The following is a 12,784-nucleotide window of genomic DNA, read 5'->3' as shown; positions in this document are numbered from 1 at the left end:
AACGTCTAAGTATATCTCGGAAGAATTTGAAAAATGCAAATAAAAACTATTTGTTCAAATAATTTCTATGCTGTTTTTCCTGCTGTTCCCACACGGAACAAAGAGAGAGAGAGGTACAGTCAATTTAACAAATATCCCGATAAATCCTCTTCTCGAATATGAAACAAAAAAAGGAAACACTCGAACAGAATTCCTTTTCTCCAACGATTTCCTTGAACGATTCCAGAAAAAGGAATCTCGTTCGTGATGCGATCGCGAAGTGATGTGAACCAACCTTTGGCGAATGTTTCTACCAGACCGGTTGATGAGTAATTACGAATTAATAAAGATGAAACGTTCTCGTCTCATTCTCGATCAATAATGGTAATAATATTCATTGACGCAAAATACATCCGCGTATATGCCGCTCACCGTGTCTCAATCTATCCATCCATCGACTGTCGTCAAGCTGTATCTCGGCACAATGACAACGATGCCAAACGATAGTACGAGTATATTAATTAATTTCAATTACGATTTACTAATTCGATCGATCCATCGTGTTCTCGATGCTTCGTCTCAGTGATATCGAATGATAGTATTGATTAATTTCAATTATCGAATAAAGTGTCTTCAACTTGCTCGAGCCTCGCGTCTTGCTTTTCTAAATTCAAATAAAAATACTATCCAATCATCGTTGCGCTCGAATGATCGAGGTTAACAATATCAACCGATATTTTAATTACCGATCGATCCACTGCGATCTTCCAATCGTTTTCACCAATCTTCAAAATTGACAAAACGTTTGAAATGACGAGTATTGAACTGAAGTCTGTTAAAAAAAGAATCTGATTGCTCGAACAATCGCAGTCTCACAATCTCGAGATACTTGTAACCGTTAGTGTATCGCCTTTAGAAAGTCTGAACAACGCTCTTTTCGATTCTTCTCGAATGCAAAACTGCAAGATCCACGGTTCCAAACGGATTCTTCCCCGGTTCTCTCCTTTCCCCGGTTTCACGAAAATCAATTGTTTCGCCTCGGCGTTATCCTTGCAATTATCGAGGCGAACGGCGCCGTTTCTCAACTACTTCCTGCAATAACTAGGAACGATAAGGTGAGGCAATTCTCCCCGGGATTTCCCAAGTGTCCTGTCCCCGCCTCTGTTCTCCCGATTGCGGCCGCTCTGCCCCTCGTTTCGCGGGGGGAGGGAGAGGGGCAAGTTTCAAACGGCCATAACGCTGCTCCCCTTAATTGATAATATTTTTTTATCGCGGGGGATAAGACGGTTTCTTCCGGTTACGTGGACTCGGGTGAATCAAGCGCAGGTATTAAAAATCGTTTGGATCAGAAATTGCGAAGAGATCTCATTAATTTTTCTCAAAGTATATCGTATATTGGAATTTTTCTTCCTAAGATGAACCGTATTTTAATCCTTTATTTCAACAATGTTTTTTCGGATTTAATTTTGACATGGTACGATGGTGAAAAAGAATATTATTTCTTAGTCGAGAAGATCTAAATATTTCCTTCCATTTTAACGGTTATAGATCGTGGCTTTCATCTTGATCAATCTTCGATATAAAATATCTTGTGCAACGAATACACTCTTTAACTCATTCGTCGATTACTAAATCAAATCCAATGGAAGTTTCATTTTCTAAACTCGAGGGAACTTTATATAAATAACTCGTTCACCTCGTCCAAAGATCGCCACAATATTTACCCACGTCGAGGGAGAACGTTTTCATTGCCCTCGATTCGTCGTTACGTGCCGAGGAATTCGTATAAACTCGTTGACTCCTTCGATCTCATCATAAACCAATCGTATCGAAAATATCGAATCGCGAAAAGCTTAATGCGTCACGCGTCGAAAGATCAATACCAAAAAAAGAAGAAGAAAAAGGACGAGCTATTCCTTCATCGGCGATGAACGTCGTTCCCTCCTCGATCGATTCGAAAAAATAAAATGGATCGTTATTAAACCGTCGTTCTTTCTTCCCTTTTTTGGATCGTTTGCGAAATGACAGATCGATCGTTTCCTCTTCCATCGTTCGCAAAACGATGGTGGATCTTCGATTAGATCGGATCGCGAGACAGTCACGAATACCGTGAAATAACAAGGCGAATCTTGGATCGTCTACTGCCGGATCCTGAAGATGACAACTACCCTGTATTTTCCCGGATAATGGTCCTGCCTTTTCTTCTTCGTCTTCCATCTTTTATTCCTATTGCCTCGCCAGGGCCGATACTCTCTTTTTAGCTATTAACTTCGCGGTCGTCGATTCAAACGCTCGCCCCAGACGACGAAATTATCGAGCGAGCTGCGCTCTCGCTTCCGTCGTCTTCGAACTTTTCTCTCCCTTCTCTTTCTTCTTCTTTTTCTCCCTTTTTTTCTCCAATGACGATCATCTCGTCGATCTCGAAGCGCAGTTACTTACATCGAATTTATCAGCTAATTTCTGGAATCGATTTCTTCTCTGGAAAATTAATCATCAAAATTTCTTGACGTAAAATCGAAACGTGGGATCGTAAAAATTCACGAAAGAAAAGAAAAAAACCTTTTCCATTCCCGACAAACAATCTGTCATCAAAGAGAGGACTCACCCTCGCTCCACCAAAAGCAAAAAAGAAGAGGAAAAGAAAGAATGGTTCGATATTCAATCGGACGAACGGAAATCCCCATCGGTGGGACGGTAATTTCCGGAAGAGGGAGCGAATTCGAAGGGATTGACCCAGGTCGGGTCCTTTCCTCGTCGTGTTCCCCACCCTCTCCATATCTCGCGTCCTCCCTGTCGGATTTAGGGCGCTATTTAAATAGAGGCTTATAGGGCAGTTTTCCCTCTTCCTCCTTCTCTCCCTCTCCCTTTCTTTCTCTCTCTTCCTCCCGCTCCGTTGTTATCTGGAGCAGCAACGGTCCAACGGTATCTGCGGAGGCTGTGTCGTATTGATCTGTCGCTCGGTCGGTCGGTCTCGGGTGCAGGAGAGGAAAGAGAGAGAAAGAGGGAGGGAGGAGGGAGGGGGGGAAAAGAGGAGGGAGGGAGCAGCCCCTCTCAGTAATTTATCGCGAGGCGGCGAGATGATTCGACGCCTCGGAGAAGGAGAGAAGACGGATCCGATCGAAGACCGCGACGCCTCTCTTCTCTCCCTTTCGGTAATTCGGTCACGCGCGGATCGATCCGGGGCTGAGAACCATCGCAACGACTCCGACGATTAATTGGAGCCGCGAGATGAAACGTCGCGGAATCGAAAACGCCGCTACCTTTCCCACGCCGCTCCTTCCCCCTTCCCCGTCCGTTCATCTCTTCTCACCTCCGACCCCTCCGACCATGGGTTTACGAGGCCAGCATCTTTATCGCTATTGTTCCAATTCTGATTAAAATCGATCGAACGTGTTAAATTTAATAACGGAACGAGTAAGATTGGGAAGAGCGTTTCGTAGTATTTACTTGGTTAATGATATAACGGAGAAATTGTTTATTTATTCCATTGGAATTAAATTTAAAAAGTGTGCACGTTTCTTTTCTTGCAAATTGTGCTCGATCAAATCGTATTTCTTTCGCGTGTTTCAGATATGAATTGTTTGAGATCGAACCGGTGCTCGAAATATTTAAAATTCCTGGAATACAGCCGGCTCCTCGATCGAACGAAACCGTGACCGAATCACTCGACGCCGATTTCGTGGCCGATCGAAATTCAAGGGCGACGAGAGGCGATCGTTACGATCGTAGGCAGTCGACGAATTCGTAAAAAGGCGCTCGTGCATTGGCCCCGGACGAAAATTCGACCATTTATATTCCCGCTGGTGGTCCCGCTAGCTAGTTACGAAAAGTGGACGGGATCGAATCGAGTGTGGTATTTGAATGGAGTGTCGAATGGAGGAGCGAAAAACCGCGACGTCGGCGACGTTTCTCGGTCACGTGCAAAGGTTATTAATTACACGGGATATTTAACCCCCAACGACCGGCTCGCTTCTCGAATGTTGACGTCGCGACATCACGCGACTTGTTACGCACGTGTTCCTCCGGCTGATGCGTTGAACGCCAGAAATGCTGATTTTTCATTACGGATAAATTAGAGGAATCGAAGAATATTTAAGCGTCTCTGCTTTTTTTTTTTTTTGAGTCTACAAGATTATCTTTATATTTTTAACGTTTCCCTTGAGCATTATATTTTGGAAGAATTATTTTGATTTTTATTGTTCGTGTATATACGGAATTGATAGTGAGGAATATAGGCGTATTTACGACGAATGAGGTAACATGCATAAGATAAAGAAAAAGACGTTTTGCATTGAAAATGAGGGAAAAGGAAAAGAAAAAGAAAAATAAAAAGATGAAGAAACGATTCGTTTTGCATATTTTATAATATCCCATTCGTCGTAAAGCTACTTCGTACGATTCTTTTAACGGCATAAAATCATAGTGCAAACCGCGTTATTATCCTTTCCTATTATTGTTTCCCGAGAAATGTGTACTTACCTTTATTAAAAGGAATAATTAACAGAGTTAACGTTCGTGTCTTCGTTCCACGTAGGAGTGTGACCAAGGATTTCAATGGAATCACGCTTACGTAGCAGAAATAAATTTCCTAGGCCGAAGAGAAGCTGGAACGCCGGCAAGCTAAATGAAAAATGCTCGATGCGCTTTCGACCGGCTCTTTTCAAACGTGCTTTCGAAAAAGATCCTATCGAATGGACGTCAAAGTTTCGTAATTGAGCAAAGCTCCGGTTGAAAGGTTTCAATTCCTTCGGTAAACCCTCGTAACACAATCGACAATCTTCTTTACTTGAGGCGAAACAAGAAAATTAGAAACGTATTACGTATTGTCGACATGGTATCGAATTACTTTTCCTATTCTTTCCAATATTATACTTTTTCAACGATGATATCTTCAATAATTAAATAAAATAGAATCTTCCCTAATTTTTATTTACTTCGAGAAACATAGATTTCATTGATTTTCAATGCTGCGTCGTATCGTGCTTCCAACATCCATCACTCTACAATACGCGAGGTTCCTTCGATACGAAATATTTTTCCAATAAATATCCACTTCTCTTTTATCCTTAGAAATCGCTCCAAACCTACTCTTCCCCACCTCTTTCCGCTTTCTATCGATTAATTTACAAAATCTTCTCCAAAACCTTTAACTCTCTCTTTCTCTCGAACAGTCTCCTCGAAAATTGGGAAACGTTTGGACTGGCAGAAAGAAAAAAATCAGGGTTCTCGCGCGACACGATCGATGGTGGAAAATCGGGTGTCGCAGACTCGATGCGGCAAAATGGAGGCGTAAGCCGGGTTTGCCCGCGAATCGATACCACCCTGACGCGTTCGCCGATTTGTTTATGCGACTCTGACTGCAACCACGACCTTTAAAACCACGTCGCCATCACGGCCTGCTCGCGCACGTGTCCGATCCGTTGTATAACCGGTCGTTACGTAACCTCGATTCCGCACCGTTTCCTCCCCTCCCTCCGTCGCCCGTCTATTCATTGTCAGAATAGAGTAATCGGAGTGTTGCCAGTGGCAGCCGCATCGTAGCCGATTCGTTGTAGCAACGTTGCCATCGAGTTTGCAACGACGAGCAGGCAGGGAGGGGGAGGAACAACATTGCACGTCGGGTATCGGGTTGATGGCAGCCTTGAATTTTCGCGAATCGAAGAGGACGACAGGTTCGAGGGGGGAAACTTGGAAACTTTGGTGGACCAAGTTGGGAGAGGATCCTCCCTTCACAACCTAATTCTAACTTGTTGTGTCACGTTGTTTTGGCTTCTGCTACGTTCAGGAAGGAGGGAGGGATTAGTTAGTGTATCGGTTGTCGTTGGGATTCGAAGTGAATATGGCATGGAGACGAGGAGGGATTCGGAAAGGTGATTTTTGATGATTTTCTCGGGAAGATTTCAAGGAGTTATTCGAGATGCTCGTACGTAATCGTGTGTTTCGCTTATTCTCGTCTCTCCTCGCCCCGTGTTTGAATACGTGTAGTATTTTTCAGTGGAACAGAAGTTAGTTTCGACGAGGGAGCAATTTAAACATCTTTCCACGTCGGGCGATAGAAAGCAGGGGCGGCTAGGTCGGGTCGAGCACCCGTGTCTTCACCCTATCTAGGTCGAGCCGTAATTAAATGGAGGCACTTCCCACTGCCTCCACTGTCTTCTTCATTCGACGAATACTTTTCCTCCACGGAATCTTCGAGCTTCCAGTATGCGCGAAAGAATTGTGATCTCGTTAAAACTTGGCGATAATTAATAAAAAATTCGTCAAATTTCTCTCTTTCTCTCTTTATTCTGTGTGTATAATACGTATAATAATTTGCAGCGTTTTTCAATTTCACGATAAAAACATCTTCGAAATCTATCGATTACTTTAATGACACCCTCTCTATTCTCTCGTTCCGAGATATCGTGGCAAAATATTCGTTCTCGTCGACGACCGAGTAACACAAAAGAAGAAAAAGGAGAAAAAAAAGAATCGGAAAATCGCCAAGTCTCGTCGCATTTCGCTATATTACAGTTTCAAAGTGGAACGATATAATCCCCCCGCGAGAAACATTTAACGGAAATCTGCTCGTGCATGCATCCACGAGAAAGAGAGAGAGAGAGAGAGAGGGAGAGAAGTCGGAGAGAATTCTGGGGGAAAAACAGTGGCTCGCCTTCCTAAAATCGATTCCATCGCGGTCGAGCACCACGTGGAGCGCTCGGCACAGTTCCCCCTGATGCACGGATGCGCAATTACGCGTCGTTCATCGAGACGACGCCGTCAGCCTCTCTCGATAGGAGAAGGGAGAGAGCCACTTGATACGATTGTCGGACGTTTCTTCTTCTTCTTCGATTCCCCTCGCCACGAATAAAATAAAGAGGAAGAAAAGAAAATGAGAAAATAAGGAAAATCGAGAGGATAAGACGTAACGAATAAATAACGAAGAGAGGGAAAAGGATAGATGGAGAAGAAGATGGAAAAGAGAGAGAGAGAGAGAGATGGAATCGGATGGATTCGTGCTCCATTGACTTGGTTCTTGGTGAAGAACACTTCTCTGGCCCATATTCGGTGCCCCTTGAGTGCCACGTGGCCTCCATTCAGCAGCCGCGTGGAAAGGGCGTACTCGTGGGTCTTTACGCACACCTGCAACCAACCTCTCACCCTCAAGGTTTCACGGGGGCAAAAAGGCTGTCCTTTGAATCCGCGTCACCCTTCGCCAAAGCTTCCGCCGTCTGTGCTCGACAGCTTTATGACGTGTGTTCGTAAGGTTAATAATCAACATCCCTTTCGTCGTACAATTGTTTCGAGTCGAGCGTCAAGGGCTTTCGAAATTCTGGAGAAATTCTGTGTTTTAAACATGGATTTCGTCGATTTTGAATTACATTTTTCTATCGAATCGTCCGTTGCGATAATAAATTCAGGTAAATATTGAAATTATAGAAATTGAATCGATTAAAACTCAATACTCTTCATCTTTTCCATAAAATCCAAATTATCCATCTAATTAAAATTATCCACTCGCTGTTTCGTGAAGCGTCCGATGAAAAAATGCAGTTAAAATTCTCGCCCCAAATTCTCAGACGACTGTCATTAACGCCAGCCCTACTTCGGGTCTACTTTTGCCCCACTTCGCTCTCGCATCGACACGACCCACTTCGAGTCCCTGTTTGGGCCTTCCACTCCCACCCAATTTCAAGCCCACCCTTCCATCTTATTTCCAACTCGCGTCGCGTCTCAATCCTTGTTCCGCTTCCATCCTTCTAGCTTCCTTCCTTCGTTCGACTCGGCATCGACTCTTCTCGGAATATCCACGCTTTACACCGCCCCGTTTATAGCAGAGGCTATCAACCCCTTCCAACTTTATAATAAACATCATAACCCTCTTTTCTATTCTGAAAAAAAAGAAAAAAAAAGAAAAAGAGAAAGAAAGAAAAGAGACGCTTCTAGAAATTCACATCTGTCCCTAAAATTCTCCACATTTCACACGTTCACCCTGGGCTCGTCCTCGCGATTCGTTTTTTTAATTGCCGCCACGGGCATGGAACGAGTGTCTTCTCTCTTAATTAGTAAGGGGTTGTTTAATAAGTTGTTGAGACCGCGTCGTAAAACGCTCGAGGTCGCGAGAAACTTGGACAACAACGCTCGCTTCGGCGATAATTATCAGTCACCTTTAATCGTCCCTCGACTCCTCCTCTCTCTTTCTCTCTTCCTTTATTGGAGGAGCTCTCCGTAAGGGAAAATATCCAGTACGCGAAAGGAGAGGGCACGAAAACGGTTGGCAAAGCCGCGCGACTCCGTAAGGCCGTGTATTTTTAACTTGAGAACCTTCCGGCAACCCTGGTCGTGGGATCAATACCACCGGCAACCCCGGTGTCGTCGTGTAGTACTACACTGGAGAGGCGGAAAGGGTGCAGCGGGGTTAACCTACATATCCAGCAACGACTGCCCGAGGAGAGGAGAGGAGTTGGCTGGAACGAAAACATTTTCCTTTTGGATGGTGACGAGAGTGGCGGTGGTTTCAGCTTCCGTCTCTTGCCAAGTATCGACGGCTCTTGAGGAATGAACTTTTGCTGCGTTTCGAACGAGATATGGTTTCGAGATGGTAGGAGAAAAGGAAAATAAGGCCACTACGTGCTCGGATGGTTTTGGTAATTTTCGAGTGGATCGATCCAAATAAACGATTATGCGTGTAAAAACGTTTGGAGTGGAATTTTAATTTTTTGGGGCGAATGTTTAGGGAAAAAATTGATGTAGCTTTTTTTTTTGAAGCGTTATTACGTTGCTTGTGTAATGAAATTATCGCGTTGTACAATGTTATTTCAATACCCTGTGTGTTTCAATTTCGAAGTGGAAATTGGTTCGCGATGGAATTATCGTTGGTGAAAAGATTGATAAAACGGTTTTAATATATTTGTTGACTTGTTCAGAGATTTGTGTACGCGTATCTCTAAAACAAAAATGAGTTTTTCTTTCAAAACGATACATATATACGTTTGAATATCGAGTTGTAAACAATTTGAAATGAAATTTTCGATCGAATTGTAAAGACGGGAAAAATATTTTACCTTTTTGATCTACGAAAGAATAGATAAAATTGGACTCCGTTCGAGTGGAGGGGAGGAGGAAAGAAAAAGATCGATGAGAATTAAAAAGAAACGAGTATGAGAACGGAAACAAAAAATGGCTCGACGCATTGTAAACGAGTTATATAAATCAAGTCGGCTAATTTGTACAAGTAGCGATGTGTAAAGGTTGCACAAACCCTAAATTGTAACGTCAATGCCAACCGAGAATGAAGTGTATGTGTTCAATTCATTCACTTCCTATTCAACTTTGATTCATCCGCATACTGATCCACGCACTATTAATCCTCTATAGAGCAGAGCATACGCTTTAAAACTATAATACACGCATGCCCTTTGTTCTTTTTCTAAACAAAACAAATAAATTCAACTTATAGTATTCCCCCTATTCAAATTTCTTCCAACGAATTACAAGATTATTATTAAAAAATTAGATAAATATGTAGATCTAATAGATACATTGCTTGAAAGATGATGTAACGATTGAAAAAAAAAACTGGATGGATGAAAAATTCAAGCGTCGTGTATGTAAATTAAATAGTTTATCTTCCCTGGAACGTTTCGATTCCACTTTACGCGGCACGACTTCCGGCAGAAAATTCAAACATCGCCGGTTATTTATTCACCGTTAAAGCGACCATGGTGGTGGCGTTTTTTTCACGTTTTTAGACCGCAGCCAGGGAGTGCGAACGAGCCGCACAGAAACCGCAAAAGACGGCGTGTAGTCGCGTAATTGAAAAATACCACGCGTTGTCTACCGCTCTATGTTTCGACTGGGAAGGGGTGGAACTCGTCCCTATATACGTTGCCGAGGACGAGACCGGAAAGAGAGCCGAGAAACGAGTTAACCGTTTCCATTCAAATATTATTTAACCTACAATTTTTTTTCCTCCTCCATTCCTTTTTAACGCTCGATTCGTTTTTATCTGGCTATTGACGATACATGCTTCGTAATTCTAATTACGTATAATTTTTAACAACATCTTTGAATGATTGATTCCTGAGAGACGAATAAGAAAGTTGGCAAAAAAAAAAAATCGTTTCGATCGCTAGAATTTAAAGATCCACGAATAAATATCAACACTCTTTACAATTTACAAAGCTTTAAAAAAAGACTCAGAACAGAAGGAAAAGAGGAACGGTGCATACCGACGTTCTCTCACGTTTACTTAAAATGGCTGCCAGTTCACTGAACTCTTCACAACTCTCTCCTTCTTTTTCGCTGTTTCTCGGAGAAAAGGAGAAAGAGACCATCGCCGTGAAATCATCAAGTTCTCGAAGGACACGAGCCTGATATTAACCAATTTACCAATCCTCGAAGAACGACAAGAAGAATGATAGGATCGTGTGTTTGGGACAAAAGACACATGGATGAAGATAGGACGAACAGAGTTGAGGAGAAAGAAAAAGAAAGCGAGGAAAAGAAAGGGCACAAGGTTAAAGGAAAGCTCTCTTTTCTCCTCTCGATTTCGTTCGAAGAGGGCTACTTCCGCAATTGCGCCGAGACCCCGGTTGCAGAAGATGGCCACTCGGCCCAAGGCAGTGACTGCGATCCCTTTTATTGGCATTTGTCTCACCGATAATCGCGCGACCAGCTGAATATTCTTCTTGACACGCGCTCGACCGTTTCCAGAGTGGACGAACACTCGAATTTAACCGAAGAGGGGAGAGAGAGAAGCGACAGTTCGGGTGCACTTCCCTCTCGTCTTTGCGAGTTTCTCGAGCTTTCTTTTTAGCCGACTGCTCGGCCGGAAATGAGGATCTTGAGGAACGGTTACGCCGTCTGAGTGCTTCTCCACCCATTAAGCATTTTTGCCCGAAGTGGACACGCGAATGGACGAAACTTTGAAAGATAATCGTGAACGTTTCGGATAGATCGCAGAACCAAAAATTTTGAATAGTTGTTCTCGGGGAACGAGATTGAAGTCCATTCGTAAATTCGTGCCATTGTATCCTTCTAGACTGTATTCAATATAATTTTCATAGCCAGGTTCAAAAAAATGTTTTCCATCTTATCCGTAGCAATCGTTAAAATTCTCACGCTGCCGTTCGAGTTCCAAATTATCTCGGGCAGATAAAGCGAGAAAGGGAGGGGAGGGAGGATTGAGGTAAGAGGGCTTTGTCAGGGAAAGGGTGGGAGGGAGAGGGTATTATGCGAATACGTGGCGGGAAACGATTGGCTCTCGTTCGACTCTGTTCAGAGGGCGAGAAGGAGTGGGTCGAGTAACCGGAAGCGGTGTTCCGTATCAATGCGCGATCGTGAAAAGGAGCCGATAACGCGGGGCCCAGCCGGGGTGAAAGCCTTTCGAAGATACTCCACTCTTTTAATGTGATTTCGCCACTCGTTGAAAAACCACTCGACACAGCCGATGGAAGAGGGCCGTGCTTCTTTCTTTGTGCGTCGCTCGCAAATTTTTATACCAACCTTTTTCCCCCTCGATGGAGACTCGTTAAAGGCTGTCCCTTTTCAATTCTTTGGAACGCAGCCGAATATAACGTTTAACGTAATAATATTACCCACTTTACGTATACCGACTATAAAGTCTCTCCTCTCTCCCTTTCTCTCTCTCTCTCTCTCTCGTTCTTCCAAAATTCTTTCGAAATAATTTTAGAGAAGATTAGCAAGAGCGTGGACGAGCCGTCTAACGAAAAATTTCCCGTTTCACGTTACAGTCAGAGGGATCTAGCTGTCGACCGAGACGAGGCAACACCCGAATCTCAAACACTCGAACGCCACAGTGGACGGCCGTGTCGTCTAGTGGCGCGTCGTCGAGGGGTCGCGAGGCGTTGGCGGCAAGACGGCCGATCGTGCGAGGGTGCTGAGTACTATTCCGCGGCTGCGAGGACAAGCAACAGCCCGAAGATTCTCTCAGCAAAGGGCAAGATGCACATCGAGGTGCAGGTGGCGCTCAACTTCGTGATATCGTACCTCTACAACAAACTGCCGCGAAGGCGGGTGAACATCTTCGGCGAGGAGCTCGAGAAGGCGCTCAAGGACAAGTTCAAGGGGCACTGGTACCCGGAGAAACCTTTCAAGGGATCGGCGTTCAGATGCTTGAAGACGGGCGACCCGGTCGACCCGGTGTTAGAAAAGGCGGCGAAGGAGAGCGGCGTGCCGATCCAGGACATCCTGGAGAACCTTCCAGCGGAGTTGGCCGTGTGGGTCGACCCCGGTGAGGTGAGCTACCGCATCGGCGAGATGAACGCCGTCAAGATCCTCTACTCGGAGACGGGGGACCCGCACGACGAGAGCTCGGCCGACCGAGAGGTGACCAAGACGTTCAACCCCGAGGCCCAGTGCTTCAGGCCCATCGAGGCCGTGGGCACGTCGCTGGGCGGGCTCAGCCTTAGCCCCAAGTCCACGTCCCCGTTCCCGAGCTCGTTGGGCAGCAACGCGAGCAACGGGTCGTCGAACAACCAGCAGAGCGGCCACGGATCCGGTTCCTCGTCGGCGCCCTCGCCGACACCCATCACCAGCTCGTTCAAGGGCTCGCCCAGCCCCGTCCCGGCGTTCATCCCGCGCACCACGGCGCCGCTCACCTTCACCACGGCCACCTTCGCGCAGACCAAGTTCGGAAGCACCAAGTTGAAGACGAGCAGCAAACGGGCGAACAGGTTGGTGGACAGTCTGGTTCATGTTTTTCTACAGATGTTTCTCTAAAGAGAGCGAAGGTAACGTAACGAAGGTGCGATGCGAAGGAGAATGGATGAATTTTATCGTACATAACGCGTTAGGTATTCGC

At 44.9% G+C, this 12,784-nt stretch overlaps 1 protein-coding gene across 2 annotated transcripts in view; it reads left to right on the top strand.

The window, feature by feature from the left end:
• Positions 1-12,784, top strand: part of LOC107998101 (protein Tob1) — a 105,570-nt gene that overhangs the window by 77,392 nt on the left and 15,394 nt on the right. For both annotated transcript variants that reach the window (XM_062072755.1, XM_062072756.1), the window contains exon 4: positions 11,715-12,656. In XM_062072755.1, coding sequence (XP_061928739.1) covers positions 11,715-12,656 — 942 coding nt within the window. The remainder of the gene's footprint in view (positions 1-11,714; positions 12,657-12,784) is intronic.

Source organism: Apis cerana, linkage group LG3 (assembly GCF_029169275.1).
Source record: "Apis cerana isolate GH-2021 linkage group LG3, AcerK_1.0, whole genome shotgun sequence".
In the NCBI taxonomy this organism is placed as follows: Eukaryota; Metazoa; Arthropoda; class Insecta; order Hymenoptera; family Apidae; genus Apis; species Apis cerana.
Note: the sequence above shows the minus strand (reverse complement) of the source record. Positions and strands in the feature narration are given on the sequence as shown.